Source organism: Trichechus manatus, unplaced genomic scaffold (genome assembly GCF_000243295.1).
Source record: "Trichechus manatus latirostris isolate Lorelei unplaced genomic scaffold, TriManLat1.0 scaffold00081, whole genome shotgun sequence".
In the NCBI taxonomy this organism is placed as follows: Eukaryota; Metazoa; Chordata; class Mammalia; order Sirenia; family Trichechidae; genus Trichechus; species Trichechus manatus.
This window is the reverse complement of record NW_004444017.1, coordinates 7592416-7617769: the sequence shown is the minus strand read 5'-3', so window position 1 is coordinate 7617769 and position 25354 is coordinate 7592416. Positions and strand designations below refer to the sequence as shown.

Here is a 25354-nt window from a genome sequence, read left to right as displayed (position 1 = left end):
TTGGCTGAACGGTGAACTTTGGGAGTGACTTCATTACTGAGCTAAAAGGGTGTCCGGGGGCCACTCTCAGGGTTTCTCCAGTGTCTGTCAGGCCAGTAAGTCTGGTCTTTTTTTGTGAGCTAGAATTTTGTTTTACATTTTTCTCCAGCTCTGTCTGGGACCCTCTGTTGTGATCCCTGTCAGAGCAGTCAGTGGTGGTAGCCGGGCACCATCTAGTTGTACTGGACTCAGTCTGTTGGAGGCCGTGGTAGTCGTGGTCCATTACCAACCTTTTCTTTTTCAAATCCTTCTTTGTAATATAGTTCATACGGTATTATATCCTGATGAAGAGTGGGATGAAGAGACTACGAGACTCATGAAAACATAAGAGAGACTTGTCTTTTAGAGGTTAATCACACTGTCACCTCATCTTTGGGATAACTTAATGATAAATAGATGTTTCTCAAGTAGGATGTTAATTTGTTTTGTTTAGTTTTTTAGTAGAACTCTTGATTAGGATAGCAGAGGCCTTTGAACAGTTGTATGAAAAAGTAAATTTTACTGAAGTTTACTTGTAGTGAACAAATATGAAAAGAGAAGAACATGTTAAGGAATTACAATGCTGGGCTATTATCGAGGGATTGGAACATAAAGCTGATTTCAGATCAAAGGTTCTGCTTTGGAATTTGTTTGGCTTATTTTATGACCTTGACAAAGTAATTTCATTTATTTATGGCTCATATTTCAACTTCTACAGCAGTGTACTTTTGGGAGATACTGTTATTTAACAGGCAGTCTGCTTTGAAATGCAATAAAATTTAAGTAAGGATTCTCATTAACTCAAAAGTTGAGATGCCAAATATGGCTTCTCCCAAGGTCTTAGCTTACAGTGGGGTGTGTTTTTCCATCATTAGTGACTTGGGTCAGAATCAGTTGTTACTCCTAAAGTTGGAGATAATATAAAGATACTTTGTAAAGTTGTCTTTGACTTTATATCTATTTTGAAAATAATTGTAATCCACTGAATCATTTTCTTATAGTTACTATTCATCTTTAACTCTGTAGTTTTCCTAGTTTAAAAAGTAAGGTGGGTGATAGAATACATGAAAAGAACTTAATTATCTAGTCCAATCCCCTTCTGTTACGATGCTGTTTGTGATGAAATATTTATGAGATTTTGGTTCATTTGAGTTTACGTTTTCATGTTACCCAACTCAAACTTGGGTCTTAGGTTCTGAGACAGTGGCAGCCACCTTTGTACACATTTGCTTATTCATGAATATTAGTTGCACAGTGGGTCAGGCACTGTGCCACATGCAGAAGGATACATAGGTGAATAAGATTGTAGACTAGATGGAATTCATATTAGTAAGCAAGGTAGTAGAATCCATTGTGTTAAGCCTTATAAGGATGACACGAATGAGAGAGTAATCTCATCCTTTGGAGGTCATGGGGAGAGAACATCAAGGGAATCTTCACGAGCTTTTCAAGCAGAAAACCTTTGAGTGCTGTCTGAAAGGATGAGTTGGAATATGAGAGGCAGAAATCCCTGGGGAGAGGGGAATGTGGTGGGAGGACAGTCAAAGCACAAGGAAAGGCATGTGCAAAGAGGCAGGCACGAAAGAGCAGAGCACACATGGGATTGCAAGGTGCTTCCAGTTTGGCTGGAGTGGGGAGAACACAGTGTGGAGACGAAGAAAAGAGACTAGAGAAGGTGACCAGACACATTGTGTAGTGCCGTATACACATGGCAAAGGAGAGTTTGGTTTTTGTTACCCATAGGTGATAGGGAGCTGCCAGTGGGGTTCAGACTGAGGATTAACATGATGATATTTGCGTTTTAGAAATATTTCTCTGACAGCAGTGTAGAGAATGGATTACACTGGGGTGACCCAAGGAAACCACTTAGGTTATTGCTGTCATAAGCAAGTCATAAGGGGGCGATGTTGGAGGAGAGGAAAGGATCAGTTAGCTTTAAAGAAATACTCAGCAAAACAGATGGACAGGACTTGATGACTGAGCTGTGATGATGGAAGCTAGCAGTGAGGACAAGAAAGAAGAGTCCAGATTTCTGGCCTTGATGAGTGAATATCTACAGTATCTACCATGCAGGTACTTGATGGCTTCGTTAAAGAGTTACTGAAGATCATCGAATGCTTTATTCTTTGTGAAGCTTTTCCTGAATTATATATACACTTTGGCCTGATTATAATCTTTTTCTCCTTCAAGATGTCAGCCTGTTTCATAGTTGTCCTTATATATAGTTATTTATATATTTGGTTTGCTCTCCTTATTTACTTCTTGAAAGCTGGGGCTATTTCTTATTTATCTTTCATTTTCTCTTCTAACACCCACTTCTATGTCCCATCTCAGACCCCCACCGAATCAGAATTTCAAAGAGAGTTACCTGGGAATCTGAAAGTTAAGCTCTCCTTGGTGTTTATAATGGTCAGTAATGTTTTCAAACTTAGCTGTAAAATAATGAATCTGCTGGAACTGTATCTGTTTTCTTCTACTAATCTTGTGTTTGATCCCATTCACCCCCATGACTTCAACTACCGTTTATGAGCCAATGGTTCTCAATATGGCAAAAAAAAAAAAAAAACTTCTCTGCATTTACTGTATCTCACTGATTTATGAGAATGAAGATGATTGCAATAATAAGATCTATATTTTAACACGCTATAAGATCTTGAGGAATTGACTCCCAGTTTATTCCCTTGAATAACACTAAGTGAATAAAAGAGTTTTAATGTATGTAAAGAGTATAAGCAGATATACTTTTAAAAAATAATTAAAATGTAATTTTCAGAAGGGCTTCATTCACACTTAGCTTGTTATAGTTAAACTGCATCTATTTTTATACCTTGGTTTTGACACTGAAATTCTGGAAGCAGGTTAAAAATTTTTTTTTTTTTTTCATTTAAATAAAGAACTAAAATAGTCTTTGACCCAGCAAGTTGATGCTCAGGTAACCAACCCAGCTAGGATCATCTGTGATTTCAATTTAGAAAGAAGACTACTTTAGAGAGAAGTCACTGCTATTATTTTTTCCTGTGTCATTTCATTAATGACTGACTACTGGACTGGCATGGTCACTTTTTATGCTTATTGTGACATTGTCCCAACTGTGCCCTGGACAGCACAGAACAACTGTGCCCTGGGGTTGCCAACACCTGGTGTTGCCAACACTGGCAGAGAGGCCTCTCTATAACCAGATCTGACACTTGGTTTCATAGAAATGTCAGAGCCTTTTCCTTTTAATGGCAGTAGTCATACTTATATGTAAGGTGTGATACCTAAAATGTTATAATTGCTTATTCCTTATTCACTCTTATTTGTCTTTCTTTGACACTTAGTGTTCAAATCTTCCTTCAGAATAGAAATGGAGAGAAACTCTCATTTTCTCCAATCCCCTGGAGCCAAAGCCAGATCTGTCAGTTGTTGTTACCTGCCATTGAGCCGGCCCCCAACAGTAGGCAACCCATTCACAGTAGAGCAAAATGCTGCCTAGTCCTGCACCATCTCCATGATTGGTTATGGATTGGACTGTTCTGATCCATAAGGTTTTCACTGGCTGATTTATGGAAGTAGATCGTTGGGCTTTTCTTCCTAGTCCATCTTAGCCTAGAAGCTGTGCTGGAACCTGTTCAGCATCATAGCAACACGCAAGCCTCCCTGACGGATGGGGGTGGTAGCTGCGCATGAGGTGCACTGGTCAGGAGTCGTACCCGGGACTCCCACTTGAAGGCGAGAGTTCTACCACTGAACCACTACTGCCCCCAGATCTATCAGTATTTGAAAGAAAATAGCAACAACAACTATCACTGACCTCAATTTTGAGACCTCTTCCCTCTAAACAAAAAAAACAAACCTGATGCTGTTGAGTCGATTCCAACTCATAGCGACCCTATAGGACAGAGTAGAACTGCCCCATAGGGTTTCTGAGGAGTGGCTGGTGGATTCGAACTGCCAGCGTTTTTCTTAGCAGCCATAGCTCTTAACCACTGCGCCACCAGGGCTCTTCCCTAGTCACGTTTATTTTATCTTTTTTTCAAATGGGCATTTTTTGTCCCCACTAGAGCATTTGATTTCCACACAAAGCAGTATACATTAAGAGAATGTCATTAAAATTCTTTGGAATAAAACTGCCCTGACTCTAAGAACATATTTCTAAAATACGTTTTAAGGAGATTGGGGGAACCTGTGGCTTTAATATCGATTTGTGTTTCGTATAGACTGTGAAGAAGAGCCCTTTTCAGACTGCGCTTAAGTTGTCTGACTCAGAATGGCCTTACTTACAGTGAAGTTCTTTTACACCTCTCTACTGGATATTCTTAAATTACGTGTTTGCAACCAAAATATTCAAGTTCACATGGTATCTACAGGGGTCATTTCCTCAGTAGAGTGTGACTTTTCAGTTTTGAGCCATTGATAGCTCCAGAAAGTCTCTGAAGCTCTTTAGGACCATCTGTCAGTCCAGCGCTGCTGATGGTGAGGATTACTGATTGCTGTCACCTCCTCCTGTATCCTGGTTTATCCCTTATCTCATTTTCGTGTCTGCCATTTGAGATATTATAAACTGAGTGCTAGTAGGAAACTTATAAGTCTCAGAGTTAGAATTTGTGTCTCACTGTTTCAAAGCTGATCTTCACTATGTTTATGAGTTCATGCTTTCTTAATGTCCTCTTATTCACAGGGTGAAGATACTGGAACGAAATGTAAAGTTCATCATATCGCCAAGGAGATCATGAGCTCGGAGAAAGTGTAGGTATCTAGTTTTTAATTCAGAAGATTTTTTTGCCTATTGGTTCATTTAAAACATTTCTTTCATTGCTGTTTTTTTACAGGTTTGTGGATGTGTTAAAACTTTTGCATATCGTAAGTATCTGCTGATATTTTCTTGAAGTCTAAGACTATTTCCTTTTGCATCTTTTCCTACCCCAGAAGGTTTTCAGCATAACTAATTTAAACGAATGCCATGCATATACATGTATGTGATTTCTAATTCATGTTTATGTTTTTCAATTTCACACACAAGTGTAAATATAGAAATTTTCTAAAATGTATGTATCTCATGTGTGTGTTAGATATACCTGAATGCTTTCTGAAAAATGGAGCCTTTATATCTGCATCTCCAAATTCTTCAAACTTTCTATCCTCATAATAAAGAGCCTTTAATGTGCTAATATTTCTTCTTGGCCAATTGCAGAAGATCTGCTATCAGTAGAATTTTGCCCTAGCAGTGTATAAAGACTGTCATGATTATTGTTCAGAACCATTCTTCTCCTCTGTGAATAAGCTCCGAGAAACTGACACTTAAAATAGACGTTTTTACAACTAACTTTTTAAAGTTCTGTTTTCCATTTTTATAGTTATCAACTTGAATGGACCTGTTGAGAAACAATTATGATATGTTTTAGTACATACTCATTTTGTACCTGCAAGTTTTCACAAGTTTCATTAAGCATTGGCGGTTAAAGTGTTTTTACTGTTACTTTATTCCAATTATGTTTTGGCAAGATATTAAGACTTAACAAAAGAAAGGGATAAAGTAGAGGAAACAATGAAGAAGGAAACTGAAGTGAAAATTCACTTCGATGGTGTAATTATTAACATCATCTTAAACTTAATTGCTGAGAAGTGGTAGATTCACAAAATATACATCTGTTTATGGCTCTGAAAAGGATATCATTATTTTCAGTTTTCCTCTTAATAGATATAGATGAACATGAATAGTGAGTTATACTTACAGGTGATTCAGATTCACCAGTGATTCCTTTGTGCTGTATATGTGGTCCAGTGGAAACATAGAGGCCTAATTCTTGTGTGAAAAATCTCTAGCTTTGGAAGCATTTTCTTAAAAAGTTGTTAACATTTCTAGTTCATTTGAGAAATTATTGCCCTATGAATAGTTCCTCATAATTCTTAACTATTGGTAAGTTCTTTTTTTAATGAATTAAAAAACTCTGACACTATAGCATTTGGTCCCCAGTATTTTAAATGACAGAATTTAGGTCATTTAAAGTAATTTCATGAAAGGTAGAACTTTAAAAGTATTTCATTTGTTGAGTTTCAAGTTGATCATTTAGGAATTTTTCAAAATAAACTCCATGTACCTTTGCTGCTGTGCCCTGAACATCACTATATTGCTACTTTGTAAATAATTGGAAAAAAGGAAGGAAAAATAAAGTGGAACTGCTGTTTTCTGAAAAACTCAGAACATATCTCTAGGACAAGCAAATTGTACCTATTTGCTATCTTTTCTGACAGACATGTTTAAATAGAAATAGAAACTTCCCAAGAAAATTGTAACCATCCGCAAATTAATTGCTAAATTCTTAGACGGAGAAAAAAATGGACTTTGGAATCAGGAAGACTTGCATTTAAACCTCAGTTTACTATTTCAGCAAATCCTGTATGGAACACATGTTGAGGATATAGCTATGAACAACAGAGTCCCTGCCCTCATGATGGTTATATTCTAGTTCAGTGCTTCTCAAGTTATTATGCTGAGGGACTGGGTATTTTTTTTTTTTTTCTTTTTCCCCTTTTAATCTATGGTGGACCAGTACTTTTGTAAAATACAGTAAAAATGTCATAGCCATGACAAATTGATATACACGTTTATGATCTTTATTCTCACTTTTTGACTAATCCCTTGCAGACCAATAACAAACAAAATATGTAGGTCAATACCAGTGTGTAGCTCCTACTTTGAGAAGCATTGGTTTAGTGGATTCTTTTTTCTTTTTTTTTTTTTTACCAGCTGTGTGATTTCAGAAAATAGTTTAACCTTTTAGATCTTGTTTTTCTCATTTGTAAAATGGGGATATTAATACCCATCTTTCAGGAATACAGTACATAAGAGAGCCTAGTACTGCACATGATAGATAGTAGGTTCACAAATTACCTTTCCGTTATCCTCTTCTTCCTCTTCCCTTACAAAGCATTAATGAGTGAGAAATACTCATTCTTCTGTTACAAGGCAGTATAGACCTTTTACAATTCTGTACTTTCAAATGCCTTTTTTTTTCTCTGTACTAAAATTTTATTTTAATGAAAGAAGTTCTGATTCTAGTAGGTAGGGAGACAGTTAAATGATTTACCACTTCATTTGTTATTTTAAAATCTATGTCCCATTCATACCTCTATATTTTGGGAACAAATCAGAAACACTATAATGAATGGACAATCAGACCAAAATATTTCCCATATCAACTCAGGTCTGGTGGATCTGATAGATTCTCTTGGCCTCTTCCCAACTGCTGTTGAACAGAGTGAACAATTCTCAAACCACCCTGACCTGTACATTTTTCAAAACCTTCAGCTTTAATGTAGGAGTGAGAGTAGATCATCTGCCAACCTCATGTTAACATTCTGTCTAGTGTATGCAAATGTTAACTCTGCAGAGCCCAGCTATAACAGGTGTCTTAACAAGAGTGTATCCATCAACCAGGTTCTGAGCCACTACAAGTAATGTTATTCATCCAGGGTAATGTGAGTGAAACCAAAGGATCTTCTTGTTTCTCTCCTCCACTCCTACCACCCTACTAAAACTCAAATTTACTCTTCTACCAAACATACCCCACAAAGGTAGCAGATGGATTGCTTTAATACTGAGCACTGCTGCTATCTGATTTCATCTAAATGAATGGACTTCAGTGTTATATGATAGAATATTACTGCTTTGAAATATATAAATTAACAGGATGTAGATAATCCAGTGCTAGCTTTTTTTTTTTTTTAAATCAACCAGGTGCCCAAGTGGCTTGAGAGAAGCTATTGTTTCAGTTACATGTGATTTCCCATGAATATTAGAGACCCTAGAGCAGCACTATCTAATAGAACTTTCTGTGATGTTGGAAATGTTTAATATCTGCACTATCTGATATGTTAGTCTTATTTTTAAAATTTAAATATGTTACTGTAGCTCACTAACACTTCTTTGTTTAGAATTCAGTAAATAACTGGGTGAAATATCTCATAGGAAATGTCTTCAATTTAACTTAACTAATGAATTTTTATGATTTAAGCAGTTATTACATTGGGAGGAATTAGACTTGGATGGAGGGCAGCACAGTTCAAAATATTCACAGGATTCTAAGAACCAGCCTTGTTGGTTGAGGATCTTGATTTATCTACCTGATGGTGGTAGGAAAATGTTGAGCCTATAGAGGCAATGACAAGTCTTTACAATTAATGTTTTATGTGGCACATGCTTTGCATTATCTGCCATGAGCACCTGGATTTTGAAGTGGATTTTTAAAAAATGCAAAATTGACTCTAAATTAACACCCTATTGAGTCCAAAGAGAAAGGAGATTCCTAAAAGTCAGTCTTTCCCTTTTAGTAAATGGTAGTACCATCCACGTATCTGCCATAGTCACAAAATTAGAACTCGTTCTTCATTTCTCCCTCTCATTCACCTCTTCATCAGCAAACCTGCTGATCCTACTCCCTCTTTACTGCCACCAGCATAGTTCAGAATATCATCCTCTCTTACTCCAAATACTGCACCAGTTTCTTATTTCCATTTTTGCCTCCCGTCCAGTCTATTTCTTATAAAGTTTTAAACATGATTTTCTTAAAATATATATTAGATCATGCCACTCCTCTGCTTATAACCCTTTAATGATTCCCACTGCATTAAGAGTAGAATTCAAGCTACTTACCAAGGCCTATAAGTAGGTTGACCATATGTCCCAGTCTGCCTTTGACAGTCCTGGTTATTGTCTTGGCATGATATTATTAATAGACCTCTTTTCCACTCTCAAAATGATCCGATTTGGACAGTAAGTTATGGTCCCCTGCCTATGAGGTGCTATGTGATTTGGCCTCTGGTAGTAAGATGATACATGGCGGGGGGGGGGCTGCGTTTCCCTTCTTTTTGACACTGTTCTGGCCATACTGGCTTCTTTTCAGCTTTTAGTTCAGTGCCAAGTTTATGCCTGTCCACAGCTTTTGCCAATGTGATTTCCTGGAATGTCCATTCTTAGTTTATTTTCCTCATAGCTAGTCCTTGCCTTTCTTTCTGATTAGGATAACTTAGTGATTCTGTTCTCTTTAACTTCCTCATTTTTGTTTCCTTTTTGGCACTTAATGTATTTTATATATTTGACTCTTTACTTCTTTATTTTTTTGTCTCCTCTACTGAAAACATAAGCTTGGTGAGGGCTGGGATCATATATCTCAGGAGCCTACCATGGTGCCTGTTGAATGGTAGTCACTCAGTGAATATTTGTTGAATAAATGAGTATAACTAGTTAGTTAATGGTTAAGAATTCTGCCTCTGCTGTTAACTGTGTGCTCTTGGACAAATTAGTCAAGCCTTGGTTTCTTCTTCTGGAAAACAGGAGTAATAATTATAATGCTAATAATAATCAAATAAAGTTGGTAGGATGGTTAAATGAGATTATGCAAGGTAAATGGTAAGTACTTAATTAGTTTTCACTGCAGGCTAAGAGGAGTGGGCCTTGCATATAAAGTGCTGTATTTATAACTTATTTATATAAATATTAAAATTCATATTATTTTGTTTTGACATTACCAAGTAAGCTTTTAATCAAATCAATCAAAATAGAGTTTGTTCCTTAAATACACCCTACTATATCTCCTCTTCTGCTAGAAAGTAAGCTCCTTGAAGGCAAGGATTCCTATCTGTTTTGCTTATTTTGTATTTCAATCAATTAATGTCTGTTGAATACATGATAAAAAAACCTGATCAATGGGTTTGGCAAAACTCTAGTTATTTAGATTTGTTTTCCCTCTTTGTGGCAGAAGTTGTCTAACCCAGAGATTGCTATTATATTGTATGTAAATGCACATTTTAAAGAGGAGACCCCTTAGACATCTCTAATATAATTAAGTACAAATGATATAGTGGATATTTTTGTTGTTGTTACCTTATTTGCTTTCTAATGGGAGGTGGGTTTAATAAACATTTCTATAAAAGTACTTTATAGTGTCCAAGTAGCATGATTTTTAAAACAATGTTTTGAAAGGGCAGATCATAATCAGAGAATTTGGGGTCTTTTGGACAAAAATGGGCTGCCAATTGTAAAGCAGTACTAGTAATAAAACATCTTTACTTTGCTGATTTCTTTAGGCTGAAATAAACACTCTCTTTAAAATTTGAGAGATTCCTTAGTAAAATCCATAGAGCTAGAGGAAAAAGTCTGTCTAGACATTCATATGTGTATTAATTAGTAAACAGAATGTTTGTTTTGTTTTTAAAAATCCATTATAAAAGACTACCCTCATAGAAGTCCCCAGTTCTCATGTTTTGCACATCTTTAAATCACTTCATCCTGTTCTGCTGAATACACCCTGTCTTTTGAGTCTTGTGAACCATTTAATTACCATTTATTTATTCTTTAGTTGTAAAGCATTTGCCTTTAGTGTCTGTTGACATGGCTACCTTCACTTTTGAGCAGCTTCCCTTACATGGGGACTGTCCTTCACTAAATGAAGTTCATTGTTTAGAATGCCTTTGTCTTACTGATGAGGTGTTTGCTTTCCCCACCTTGATTTGGTGTTTCCTTCTCTTTATATGCCTCTGTTTCAGAGCTCTCTTTCCAAGCTTTCAAGGATTTGTAGATCTTAAATGATTTTAATGTGATCATTTTAATTAACCAGGTCTTCTTTAATCAGATAAATAGCCTTCTGTTGAGCACTCTCTGTGTGTCTTGTGGCATGCTAATCGACTTACATATCTCTTTTAATCCTCATAACAACCCTATCAAGTGGTTGTAATTCCTGTATTTTAAATGAAGAAAGTAAGCTAACTGCCAAAAGGAACTCACTACTAAATGGCAAAGCCAGACTTTGAACTCTGGTTTCTCTGAGCCTTTGCTGCTAGTGATTATTCAGAAATTATGCCAAAAAAATATTGCTTGAAATCTCTGCCATGCTTTTATATAGGAGATGGTGTATCTTTGGGTGTATTGGCTTCTCTTCAGAATTCTTTAGGTTGCCCAGGAAACTGGGGAAATTGGTAATGTTATTAAAGCGGGTTGAATACCTGAGAGAAATGGTTGGTTTCAGCCATGTTTTGTACAGTTTTGGCATTGATGATTATGCAGGATATCATCAGGTCTGAGCAAATCGTGAGGGAGGAATAATTTCACCAGGGAAATATTTTCATTTAAAAACAAAGTCAAATTGTCAACGTGGGGACTTTCCCCTTTTATTTCATAGTTTCACGTGCGTTTCTCCATATTTATCATGGCACTTTGACCTCAGCAGCTGCTTTGCCTTTGCTTAATATGAAATGATTCTTAATGCCCTTCATGAAGGCAGGGCGCCCTGCAGAGCTCCTTGTCTGACCATATGTCCATTTGGTCTTTGTAATTCACTGTGTCATGATAATGGTTAAGTAATGCCCTAAGGTCAGGAAACCCAGGCAGGACAGCTGGCAATGAAGTCCCATACTCCTCTTTGGCACTGGAGATGTAAAGCCTGACCTGATGAACAAGGCCATCTGTTTTGTGCTTGATTGCTTCAGATGTTCATACTCTATTTTATTTGCATTGATTTTTGCTTTGGTTTTACCCAAGTGAGCAGAACTGGCAAGACTAGTATGTTAATGCCTCAAAGAAATTGAATGTTTTTTAAAGTGGATCTGGTTCTTATTTGTAGGTTTTCTGGGAATTATTAAGAATAATATTATGATATATATCTATTTCAGAGGCCCATTACCATTTCTAAAAATGCTAAATTGAACAAGCATTTGGTTATTTGTAACTAGAAACTAGAGTGTAGGAGGCTAATTTTACACGTAGACTCTTTGGTGGGTTTTATGTTGGAAGAATGCACTGAAGACTATATAGTTGGTACCAATAAACTTTGTAGCTTGTCTAACATTTTCACACTTGAGCCCCCTCCCCCTTTTATTTTTAATTTCCCAGCTTTTCCAGTTTGAAAAAGTATGCTCTGGATCCATTTTCTGAAGTGCTTAGTCCTGCTATTTTGCATCCTTACTGATTTAGTCAAGGAGACATTGGTGAATTTAGATTTCTTCTGCATAAAAATAGCTTTGCCTCTGGCTCTTAAGTGTCATCACACTTTCCCAAATTATCCTGGCTGTTAACATTTAGAAAAATAATCAGACATATGTTGCAATCATCCATTCTATAAAAAAGACATTTCTTCCTTCAAGTGGCACCAGTTCTAGAAATGGTTGAGGTTCATGAAGAGCTGAGAAGTTAAAGATTCTGTGTGTAGTTCCTGCATGAATTAGTTATGTCTGGCACCAGGGCCATAGCACATTGCTTTCAGGGGATGGTGGCCTGAGAGGTCAAGGAGTGAGATAGGTGCTCAGGACCCTTGCATGTGGTTATGGAGGCTGTTAGTTGCAAGTGAGGCTCTTGGCATGCATTGCATCTGCATGGGGGAAGGGGTGCCCTTTTCTGTTTTCAAAAAGGCAGCATGAAGATAAGCCATGGCCCTGGTAGTGCTTCCTTTGGAATATATAACTGAGTCTTAGAAATAGTTTTTAATAGATATGTAAGAATGGCATGGTGGAAGCATCTCACCTTCTAATCTAACTTTACAAGGGGGAAGGAGAATCAAGATCAGCAGCCCAAGGCTGCCTCCTATGAGGCGGAGATCAAAGATATGAACTATCCCTCCCACAGCTCTCTCTACATCTCTGCTGGGTTCAATAATTCATTGCAGTGGCCACACAGAACTCACAGACAACACTTATAATTATGGGGTTTATTAGGGAAGTAACAGATTACAATTCAGGATCAGGGATGACTCAAGATACAGTTCTTCAGTCAGGACAGCCATTTTTCAACCATGCCTGCAGATAGGCCTCTCTTTGGCCCTTGGCCCTTTGGCCCCTTGGCCCAGCCTCTGCCCTACTCAGGCAAGTGTTACAAAGCTCTTTAGTTCTGCTAATAAATGCCCAGAGGCACCCTACTCTGTCAGCAAGCCTCTTGCTCGAAGGCACTCAGATTTTCGTACTCTGTGTGCCAAAAAGCCCACCACTGTGCCATCTCCTGCTGGTCTGCTGGTTCTGCTGCCTCTGCTACTACTGTTTCTCTGTGCTGCTTCTCTCCATCTTGCTGTCTGTGGTGTTACAGCTCTCTCTCTCTCTGTCTCCTGGGTCTAGGAGGGTCTCAGCATAGGGATCCTAGGTCCAAAGGACACAGTCCGCTCCCATCTCTTCTTGGTGGGAGTCAGGTCCCCTCTTTGCTGTGGGATTGGCTGTCTTTTAAGCCTAGTGGGATGGCAAAACTGACCAATCCCCTCGTTAGGGTTCTATGTACTTTATTTGCATGGCTCCACCCCCACAAGGTTGCCATGCACCTTATTTACATTGTTAGCAAGCTATCTAATCCCTTGGTGGGCCACAAGCAGCCCATTTTCATAGTCCCATCCAATCACTGTATGGGAGTCACAAAGACCATGGCTAGAAGGGCCATATCCACTGTAAATAGCTAGATTTAAACTCTCTAAATTCTCATAGTCTTTATTAAATGTTTTGTTTTGCTCTGTTAATTATTAAATTTCTATTTTATTCTAAAGTGCTACGCAGAATTTAAAAAAAGGTATCATGGGCCATTAGTTCATCCAGAGCCACCTACAACCATCCAGTAGTAACGGAAAAGATAGGATTTTCCCTGGTGTGTGACAGAGGCCTTCAGTTGGAGGCAGCCATCTGACTGGTGAGCCCAGTTTGGATTTGGCTGGTCTCTGTTGAATGTGTCTTAAATAAACAAGTTTCTTTTTTGGCAGTGTTGGCAGACATAGGGAATGTAGAGTTTGGCAAAAGCTGTGTCAAACAAAGTGCTTAAGTTATTTAGAAGCTAAGGTCTACTGTCACTGTCATGGCTGAGGAAATACCTTCCAACTGGAAAATAAAAGTAATCTTGCTGCCAAGGAACAAATATATTCATCACTTATTCTACAAACAGAAAGGGCGGTGCTTATTGCTTTGCTAAGCAGGTAGCTCTTGTAGCTAAATTATATTAATCACTGAACTGGTTTTGCAAACATTGCTATAGAAGATGTTTAGCTGTTGTGCTTTGAATATATTTACTATTGGGAAAGTTATTTGTGATATGTAAATGTATTCCCTAGTTTTGCCTGATAGCAGAAAATCTAATGACTTTCAAATGTGATAAGGAGCTCTGTTTTCTCTTAGTAAATGTGAATGCTGATAGAAGCAAGCTGTTGGGAGGTGGAATTTGGCCAAATGTCCATTTGGTTTCTGGAGCTGTTTTGTGTGGCTTTTTGGATTGGAGCTTATAAAAGTTACAGATTCATATTTTGTGTTATAGTAAGGAGCTGTACAAGTTAGTTTTTTAGTTATTGGTGTAATTAGTTGGTTCCTTTGGGGTAATATGACTATTGGACCAATAAAGTTAGTCCCAGGCACTGAGGCCTAAGGGAAGGTTTTTTTTAAAAAATTTTTAAAAACATAAGAGAATTTTTGTTTTCTTTACGTTGACATGTAATCCATACTGAAGGCTGTAGTCTTTGATCTTCATCAATAAATGCTTAAGTCCTCTTTACTTTCTGCAAGCAAGGTTGTGTCATCTGCATAATGAGTCTTCCTCCAATCCTGATGCTGCATTCTTCTTCATATAGTCCAGCTTCTCAAATTATTTGCTCAGTGTACAGATTGAATAAGTATAGTGAAAGGATACAACCCCACGCAAACCTTTCCTGATTTCAAACCACGCAGTATCCCCTTGTTCTGTTTGAATGACTGCCTCTTGGTCTATGTACAGGTTCCTCATAAGCACAATGAAGTGTTCTGGAATTCCTATTCTTTGCAATGTTATCCGTAATTTGTTGTGATCCACACAGTCAAATACCTTTGCATAGTCACTAAAACACAGGTAAACATCCTTCTGGACCAATAAGCAACATCACAATAAACGGACAAATATTGAGTTTGTCAAGGATTTCATTTTACTTGGATACACAATCAATGCCAATGGAAGCAGCAGTCAAGAAGTCAAACTCTGTATTGCATTGGGCAAATCTGTTGCAAAAGACCTCTTTAAAGTACTGAAAAGCAAAGATACCACTTTTAGGACCAAGGTGTGCCTGATCCAAGCCATGGTATTTTCAGTGGCCTCATATGCATACAAAAGCTGGACAATGAATAAGGAAGACTGAAGAAGAATTGATGCCTTTGAATTATGACGTTGGTGAAGAAAGTTGAATATATCTTGCACTGCCAGAAGAATGAACAGATCTGTCTTGGAAGATGTACAGCCAGAATGCTCTGTAGAAGTGAGGATGGTGAGAATTTGCCTCACGTACTTTGAACATGTTATCAGGAGGGATCAGTCCCTGGAGAAGGACATCATGCTCAGTAGAGTGGAGGGTCAGCAAAAGAGAGGAAAATCTCAATGAGATGGCTGCCACAGTGGCTAGGAGTACAGTGGCTGCCACAGTGGGCTCAAGCATGGCAGCAATTGTGAGGATGGTGCATGACCAGACAGTGTTTCATTCTGTTGTCCATAGGTTCGCTATGAGTTGTAACTGACTTGAGGGCACCTAACAACATCAAACATAAAAGGATTTGATTTATCTAAATAGCTTTGGTAGTGCAGGCCATTCCCTGGGAACCCTGTGGAGCAGTTCTACCCTGTCCTCTAGGGTCGCTGTAAGTTGTAATCAACTCGATGGCAACAGGTTTGTTTGTTTGTTTTTAAATAGCCATACTTCAGGAAATAAATACTTTCATATACTTTTGAATTATGTATGTATATGAAGTTTTTGTACTTTAGGCAGCAGAAGAAGCATAAGAAATACCCTTGGTTAATATACGTATGTGGGAGGCAGTTATTGAAGCCTCAGGGAATAAATCAGTATCTTTATTTGATTTTCCCAGTGAATCTCTGAAGGAGAAGCATCTTGAAATAAAGATTGTTGTGGTTAGCACCCCAGCTGTTGGCAACGTCATTCACAAGGGATGGACCTTTGTGGAGATGGGGAATTAAGATAAGGGAAGATAAAGTCTAGTAGAGAGTCTTATCAAACCTTTTATTTTGGATTTTAATTGAAGCTACCCTTTCCAAGAAAGAGCAAACAAATATTTGTTTTCAGTCCTGTGGGACAGATTCCACTATTGTTTTACTTATATCTTTAGGCACACCTTCAGGGGATAGTGAAATAAATACAAATAGTGATCTCCTTCCCCTCCCTTTCCAAGTCCTCCTTTCCCACCCTTTCCAAGTCCTGTTTTTAAAAGAAATGTATAAGGAACAGTAGATAGAAAGGAAGAATATATGAAGAGAAACTTTTTTATTTGACAAAAGTGTAAATCCTGGTGATTTTATTGGGAGGGCGGATAGAGGGAGGAGAGAGCTTAAGTGGCAGAGTTAGAACATTTTGTTGATTCTATGTACTGAACACTTTGCCAAAAGCTTTACGTGAAATATCTAATTTAAGTCTCACAACAACCATGTAAGATAAGAATTATTATTGTACCCACTTAACAGATGAGGAAAATGAATCTAGCCGAGGGAAACACAGCCAGTAAGTGCGGAGTGAGGGCTTGGATTCAGGAGTCTGATCACCAAGTATGTGCCACTCAGTTAACACAAGTTTTGTTGTTGGGAAATGACTACTTAAAGTGGAAAAAGGGACTCGCAAATCCAGAATAAAATTAGTTAAGATCCCTTAGGGACTTGTAAAATAAATGGATTGTGTTCTTATGCTGGTATTGGGATAATTTTTAAGACTCCTAGTGTTGTAATTCAATTTCCAGATACCCTCTCAATGCAATTGCTGAAATTGGAGAGCAAACCAAAGGGTTTGACAGAAATACCACACAATCTGTTGTGTGATTTTTGTTGTTTTTAAAATTTTCTCACACAAGCAGTACCCGGATTGCAAATGAATTCCATTCCTAAATCTGTTTTTACTTAGGTAGGACTTGTAGCTAACAGTCAGATGTTTGTCTTAGTATGTAGTATGTAGTATACCTTTCTATGTATAAAAAACATTACGGAAACACTTCCAGATAAACTAAAACATCTTTAACATAATGATACAGTAATAATAATGTTTTGATGCAGGTCGCAAAGTACCGCCCATTTGTTATTACAAACCATTGCGCGTACCTCAAATTTTTAATATAATAGGCTTTTTGGGGTTGATTTGTAACTACAGGTTGTACGCAAGTCAGACATTAGTAACCTGAGGGCTGCCTGTGTAGGCGATCAGAAGAGGAGGAAGCTGGCACGTTCAATTTGTAATTCTACATGGGAAACACAGCTTTGCAATTTGTTGTTTTAGGGAAGCGAGTAATTAGGAAAAAAAGCTTTTTATCAAGTTATATGTGTGTGTGTGTTGTTTTTCATACTGTGGACTGTTCTAGGATTTTCGGGATGCAGTAGCTCATGCTTCCAGGCAGCTTGGAAAACCAGTGATTGAGGACCGAATCCTGAATCAGATCCTATACTACCTGCCTCAGCTGTATGAACTCAACCGGGATCTCCTAAAGGAACTGGAGGAAAGAATGTTGAACTGGTAAAAATGGACTTAACGCTTTCCCTGAATTTCCATTTTTAGATGACACTGTAAGGACCCTGGATGTGACAGAGAAGTGTTGTTCCTTACATTGAGTTATTACAATGTATTGCATTTTCTTGGCAGTTACCTGTGGATTGATTATTTTTAATGTCCAAAATTAACAACCTTTGTGCAATAAACTCAGTATCATAGATTTTAAAATTTCTTGGTAATGCTGCCTTAGAAATAAAAAGGGCCACATTCAATCAATTGAACTTTTTGATATGACCTTTGATAATCAAGATTTATGAGACTGAGGGAGGATGATGGATGCATTCCAATCGGAAAAGTTTTAAAATATTTTATCTATCTTTTGTGGAGCTTCAGGGCATTGAAGTTCTTTGCTTTTCTTAAAAGAGGCTTTCCACTGAGAAGTAGGAGGGTTTGTTTGCTTGCTTGTTTTGGAAAGGCAAATTTACATATGTATGACATTGTAGAAACTGTAGATTTCAGAACTGGAAAAGAAGGCCAAAGAGGTTATTACAAGCTATTTTTAATGTCCTGTAGAAAATAAGCAGAAGGTTTGGTGACATTGGAGCTCTGGTGGTGCAGTGGTTAAGAGCTCTGCTGCTAACCAAAAGGTTGGCAGTTTGAATCCATCAGCTGCTCCTTGGAAACCCTGTGGGGCAGTCCTACTCTGCCCTATAGGGTCACCATGAGTCGGAATCGACTTGGCAGTAACAGGTTTGGTTTTGGTTTTTTGGTGATATTAGGGAAAATGTAGAAAGTTTGGTCCAAGAGAATTAAATTTATTGTTGAAGTCATAGGGGACCCAAAATGATTAGAATAACAAAATAGTGTAGTGTACTTTAATGATCAAAATTTCCATTTCAACTTTATATGTACTTGAGAAAATACTTCCATCTGTTTTGGAAAATATCATGCCTCTGCATGTTGGGAAAATAAGCTAGAGAAGCAATGAATACTTAGCTGCATCCTAGGTATAAAGTAACACAGAGTTAAGGACTGAGGATTGACAAGAAGTTTTATTATCACATACTTAATCATTTTCTTATAAAAAATTAATCTGAATTCGCTTAACAGGCATGCATATTTATGCAAGCAAGTATTGGGAAGAGGCTTAAATATATTGCTTTTACCAAGAGTTTGCCATATTATAAATCTGTAGACATTCTGTGTTAAAATATTAAGCATTCCTAGGAAACAGACTAAATCAATGAAAGGCAAAGTTAAAACCATAATTATGGAAAAAGCTCCACTTATTACTGAAAAACTCTTTTAACTCGTAGATATTTTCTGTTTATCAAAATATTTTTCTTTCATGTGTCTTTGAATGAAGATGTAGTCTTTGGTTTTCCTGTTGTTGTTAGGTGCTTTCGAGTCAGTTCCGACTCATAGCGATCCTATGAACAATAGAACGAAACACTGCCAGGACCAACAATTGTGCCATCCTCACAATTTTTGGTTTTATTAGACTTTCTGAAATCACATTTTTCCATTGGCTTTTAATAACAATTGATGAAATATTTCATTTTTACATTCAACAAGATTTTGAATATCTACTGTGTGCTAGTCAGTGTATGCTAGGAATATGGCAGTGCAGAAGACAGACAAGGCTCTTGTTCTCATTAAGTGGACATTTTAGTGGCGGAAGAACCAGACAGATCAACAAGAAAAATATCAGATAGAAGCAGTCTCTGATCTGCAGAGAATTAAAATGGGATGAGGTGATAGTGAGTGAAGGGCCAAGGAAGGCCCTCCAACAAGGCAGAATGTTTAAACTGACATCCAAATGAAAAAAAAAGAGTCATCCAGGGTTCCATATTTCTAGACACATGGAACTATTATTAAAAGTCTGTAAAGAAAAAACGAACTGTGAATGTTAATAGAATATACAAAGAAGGCCAGTATGGTTGGAGAAAGGGGGAGAGAAGTGTGAGATGCGTCAGATAAGATAGGCAACAGGTGGACCATGGGGCTTTATAAGCTAAGAGAAGGAGGGTTTTTTTTTTTTTTTTAAATGCTAAGTGCAGTATGAGGCCATTGGATGTCACATGAAATAATATACATTTTTAAGACTGTGGCTGCACTGAAGAATGAAGTATAGGGGACAGTAGTCCAGGCCAGAGATGACGGTGGCTTGAACTAGTCACAGGGGGTGTGGTGAAAAGTAGGCATTTGGGTATCTGTTTTAGAAGAAGAGAGGAAAAAAAAGATACCGCCTATGGCTCAGGTATTTGCTTATCATTGGATATCTTTTGGATAAATCAGTGACTTTCTTTTTACATTTTTGTGTATCTTTTCTCCATTCTTAGGACTGAACAACAAAGAATTGCTGATATCTTTGTAAAGAAGGGACCCTATTTAAAAATGTATTCCACATATATCAAAGAATTTGATAAGAACATAGCTTTGCTGGATGAGCAGTACAAGAAAAACCCAGGTTTTGCTGCTGTTGTTAGAGACTTTGAGGTATTTGCTACCATCTAACGTTGAACATTTCTTATTTTTTAACTCAGTCTTTCCTTTTATTCTTCTAGCAACCCACCTACAATGATAGATGAGAAAAAGAATTTGTTTCCCTTTCAATAAATAAATTGCATAATTTTAGTATTAAAGTTAAGAAAAATCAATAATGTATCTATAGCATGTGTCACCCAAAGCTTGGTGTTTTGAATCAAAACTATGAAGTGCTAGTCTGATTTGATGAGGGATAAAATGATATAAAACTTTTTAAATTAGTTTTTAGCTGGTTGCCATAAAATGATATTTAAGCCCCCTCCCCAGTTTTAGGGTAAAATTTGCATTACTGTAGAAATGAAAGATTTCAGGTAGTCCCCAGCTTAGGATGGGGTTCCATTCCAATGACTCCATCATTAGTCAGTTCTGATGTAAGGTGAATACCTCTTCTTTTTTTTTAGTTTTCATTATTACTGTCTTTTATTATCAATATCTTTGTAAATCCAATCTTTATTTGATTTTGGGGTTGTAAACATTACATATCAACATCTGCGAGTGAACATCTGAGAATGATAACATCAACAAATTATACGCTGCAACACTGTATATAGTACATATTACTGAAGATAAGATATACAAAAAAGACAAAATGGGTAGTTGTAAGTGTAGTTCGTTTTAACTCGAATATGTTGTAAGTCAGGGACTACCTGTATTAAAATACTGCTGATTTCTAATTTGTACCAAAAACCTATTGCTCTTGAGATGATTCCAACTCATAGTGACCCTATAGGACAGAGTAGAACTGCCTCGTAGCGTTTCCAAGGAGGAGCTGGTGGATTTGAACTGCCGACCTTTTGGTTCACAGCCTGAGCTCTTAACCACTGCACCACCAGTGCTCCTAATTTGTACAGTGGGCAAATAATTGAACTTTAAAATCATTTGTAGACTTAATTTTTTCTTTCCTCTATTTATGCTATTAAAAAATGAAGTATAGCATAGGTATGGCAACTGATAATTGATCCAGGTTTTGGTCAGTGTCCAGTGAGTTGTTCCGTTGCCTTGACAACAAAAGAAGACATAAGACAGGGGAGAGTTAGCTCTCTTGGTTAATGGTACTTGCATGGAGGATGCTGTCTTAATATGCATTATCATCATAATTTCATATTCTGTGTGTCAGACATTGGAGGTGCATCTTTAGGAAAAAATAAAAGCTGAGCATATCTAAAAAAATTCTTACCTACCCACCTGAGCTGTGTAAGGAGCAGGACATTTTATTGTGGCCTTTAGAATGCAGGGATACAGAGATGTCTATTGTACATATTAAGAAAAAGAGTTTTCAAGGCAGGGTCAAAATGTCCTTATGGTTAAGTAAAAATGATTCCAGAATGTCCATCCCTATATCCACTATAATGTTGAGGGTTGTTGTTTCTGGCCATTCATCTGAGAAAGATTTTTACATCCTTTAGGCTTGTTAGAGGAGGGATGTTTGGCAAGGTTGCTTTTTGGGTTATCTGTTATTTCTATAATTCTCCCCACCTACCCTGTTATTACCATGAATGTATTACCACAAGGTTCTATTATTTGAATCCAATTCCTGGTAGTTTTATTTCCGCCACCTTATTTTGGGGGCAGTGCATTTTCTTCTTGGTCCATTGGGGCTTGTTTGTATTTATGAATATGCTCCTCTAAGTGGGAACTGCTGATTAAGGTGGGCTCCAATTAGACTTGAATTCAGACTGTGGCTGCCCACTCTGTGAGAGGACTGTGAACAAGTTTTCCCTATGAGTCAGTGAGTGATTTCAGAGACCTGCCTAAAAGAGAGGTTGGGCTAAGTGGTGAATCTGGCTGCAATTCCACTTTCTTAGCCTAACAGCTATGCTTAAAATAAAAGGATGCTTTGAAATGAATCCCTTCCCAAGTTAGTGGCTGTTTAAAGTTTAGCTTCCTAGGCTAAACTTGCATCTGGATCCCTTAAACCAAACCAATTGCCATCAAGTTGTGTGTGTCAGAGTAGAACTGTGCTCCACAGGGTTTTCAATAGCTGATTTTTTGGAGGTAGTTCACCAGTCCTTTCAAAATGCTTGTGTTTACTTTGGATGCCTTTTCCTTTCAGATGAGCCCACGCTGCGCCAATCTGGCCCTCAAGCACTACCTGCTCAAGCCTGTTCAGAGGATCCCCCAGTACAGGCTGCTGCTGACAGGTAGGTTTTTCCAGCAGTTTATCAACCAACCTGCTGCCCTCATGTTGCTCTTACAAAATTCTGCCTTTCAAGAACATGTCTCTTTTTATATCACTCCAGTAACTACTTTGCCTAATAATTGAATTTATAGATCACTTCCATACTTCACATATACATTGCCTGAACTGCGCTTCTTTCAGTTCTGTGATCCTACCATGTACGTTCTCAACTCTGGGCATTCATTTGTGGAATTCCTTTTGCTCAGAATACCTTTCACCATCCCAACCACTTATCAGTTCTTCATTTTATCTGGGTAATATTATTAATCCCAAGAAGATAATTTCTTGATCGATCAAGATGGGGTTTAGAGGGTCACTGCCACATATTTCTGTAGCCCTTTCATGATCAATTTTTTTTTTTATAGTAAGTTTTTGATATATTTTTTCAGTAATGAAATACATGCTAAATCACTGAGTCTTTTTAAATTTTTGTTAGGCAAGGCAGATTTTGATAAATATTATGTGGGACACATATGTCTCACTGGACTCTGGTGATAGGATAGGTGGGGTGAGGTATGAAAAAAGTCATTTTATCTTAGTAATTTTATTTTATTGTGTGAAACGTTTTGAAAACATAGGGTAATACATAAAGGCACCCTGCAGTGGCTGCACATAGACATAGTTGGGGTTCCAGTCTCCTTCTTCTTAGTGCTGCATTGTCTGCATCACCTTCTAGATCCCTTGACAAGTAAATGCTTCCCAATCTGTTGGTGCCTATGTCATTTGGCACCCTGCTTACTCCTGGCTTGTTCCTGACAGGAAAGGAGGGTCTTCCTCTTTTTGTGATTTCCTGACCCACAGTAAGCTGCCTAATGAGAGCAAGCCTGAAGGAAAGTTGGTCACATCTGTCCCTGTTGTTACAGTTCCACATTATAAAACTATTTACAGTGCCAAGGTCAATAAGGAAATACAGCAATCGATGCCTTCCCATTGTGTACCTTTCTCACCTCTGGTCAAAGAGGTCCACTCTGCCCATAATTGCGTTATACTCTGCAACTGCTCTTGGGCAAGGGGTTACTGAGGAGGGACCTTCTTTGTTCTTTCTTTTGACACTAGTGATGTCCTTTGGATTGTGGAACATGACAGGTTTATTGTCCTGCCATTTTACTGCCAACACACATCTTTTAATACAAAACAGAAACTCTCCCCACTGTAATTTACCTTTCCTCTCCATCATTTCTGTAGCCCCTTTCTGTTTGCTCGGGCTATGCCTACAGCATATAGCCCCCTTTCATTCATGCTTTTCATCAGGTGACAAGAGGAAAAGAAATTGTCAAAGGCAATAAACCTATGAGAATAGTTGCTTTGAATGACATAGTCCAAGTACAGCACTCTCACAGGGGGAGAGAGATGAGTCATGGTCTATGCCTTTTTTTCCGGAATAGATATCAAAGTGACTTACAAAACCAGTCTGTGAGTCAGCCAAGCACCAGACTTTGTACCCACACTTGATGGGCTTCATTGGAACGTATTGTTTTATTGATCATTGGCCCTTTCATCAGCTGTCATGAAACTTGATGGAACATACACTTCTTTCAAGCAGCCATTGAGAGCATTGATAATTGGGCACAATTTGTGAAGCTAGTCTTAGTCAGATTCTCCTTTGTGCACTGCTTTTGAATTGTCATTGTAGTGTGTATTCTTGGTCGGTTTCTTGAATCTTGTTTTAGTCATGAGGCCTGTCACTGAAGTAACACCCAAAAGGGGGTCACTGGATCAATAATGTCTGAACTCTGGCAGGACGTGTATACCCCTCAGTTTATGTACAGCAATGATTGTCTTTTTTTCCTCTATGGTTGTAGGCTGCCAGCTTTTACTTGGCGTTCACATCTCTTGCCCTCTATGTCGTCTTGTGCGCTCCTAGGTCGCATAAAGATTCATTTGGCCCTTTATAATTTCCAATATCTCTTCTGTAAATACAGACAAAAAATAATCTACTTCTGTATCTTCATGGGTCAAGTCTGATTTAAACTTTGGCATATTGCTGAAGAGAGTTCATTATGTTTTCAAAGTAGGAGACATCTTCGCACCATTCACCTTCATTTTCTTCCCTTTCATTGTGAGCATCATCATCTAGTTCACTGTTTTCTTCTGCAACATCGACTGCTTCATCATCCTCTAATGCCATGTCAGTGTCACTGTTGTCACCATCAGAATGAGCTTTAGATTCTATAAGATGGGTAAGCTCCTCCTAGACATCTTCATCACACTCCTCCTCAGAATCTTCCTCATTCTCAGGTAGAGAAAAGAAATAATGTAGAATTTCTTCGTCTTTCAAAGAGCCCATTTCTGAAAAAAAGCAATTTTTCAGAAAACAGGAATTCCAGGTTCAGCAAAACCAGGATAATACTGATACCATACCTCCAAACCAATTTGAGAACACACAAGGGGAGACATTGCATAATTCCAGCCTCCTGTGAAAATAAAAGCACCAAAAGGAATTGGTGTTGTGGGAAAAGCAGTACTACAATGAATTCATTTTTATTGCAAATGAACTGCTTATAGTGCATAAACCTGAAGAGAAGCCTTGACAATTGCAAGAAGCATACATGCAGTACGTCAAGTACTCTACCACACGTGCTTATAATGTATTGCTCCTGAAAATAAGTCATTCACTTGAAAATGAAATCATCACAAAAAACACAACTTGTCAATAACACACAGGAAACCATACATATACTTACAAGGCTTATCTCACTGTACCAAAGCCAAAAGAGACAAAAGTTTTACACAACTGCATCTGCAGTATGCACCACCTCATACAATAACCTACACACAGTGATTTGCTTTTTTTGTGTGTGTGTGATTTAGGTGAAAGTTTACAGAACATATTAGTTTCTCATTAAACAGTTAATACACAAATTGTTTTGTGACCTTGGTTGTCAGCCCTGTAGTGTGTCAACACTGTCTCCTTCTCTGCCCCAGGTTCCCTGTTTCCATTTTTCCAGTTTTCCTGTCCCTTCCTCGGTTCTCATCTTCACTTTGGGGCTGGCATGCCCATTAGTGTCATATACATAATTAAACTATGAAGCATGACCCTCACGTGTGTTATTGTTGGCCCTATAGACTTGTCTAATCTTTGGCTGAAGGGTGAACCTCAGGAGTGACTTCAGTACTGAGTTAAAAGGGTGTCTGGGGGCCATTCTCTTGGGGTTCCTCCAGTGTCTGTGAG

The 25354-nt window shown here is 37.9% G+C and overlaps 1 protein-coding gene across 1 annotated transcript in view; it reads left to right on the top strand.

Annotated features, from left to right (window-relative positions):
- FGD6 (FYVE, RhoGEF and PH domain containing 6) overlaps nt 1-25354 on the top strand; it is a 124462-nt gene that overhangs the window by 48433 nt on the left and 50675 nt on the right. Inside the window, exons 4-8 of the mRNA XM_004381231.3 lie at nt 4679-4746; nt 4830-4860; nt 17329-17480; nt 19799-19955; nt 22057-22144. Of these exons, the coding sequence (XP_004381288.1) occupies nt 4679-4746; nt 4830-4860; nt 17329-17480; nt 19799-19955; nt 22057-22144 (496 nt within the window). The remainder of the gene's footprint in view (nt 1-4678; nt 4747-4829; nt 4861-17328; nt 17481-19798; nt 19956-22056; nt 22145-25354) is intronic.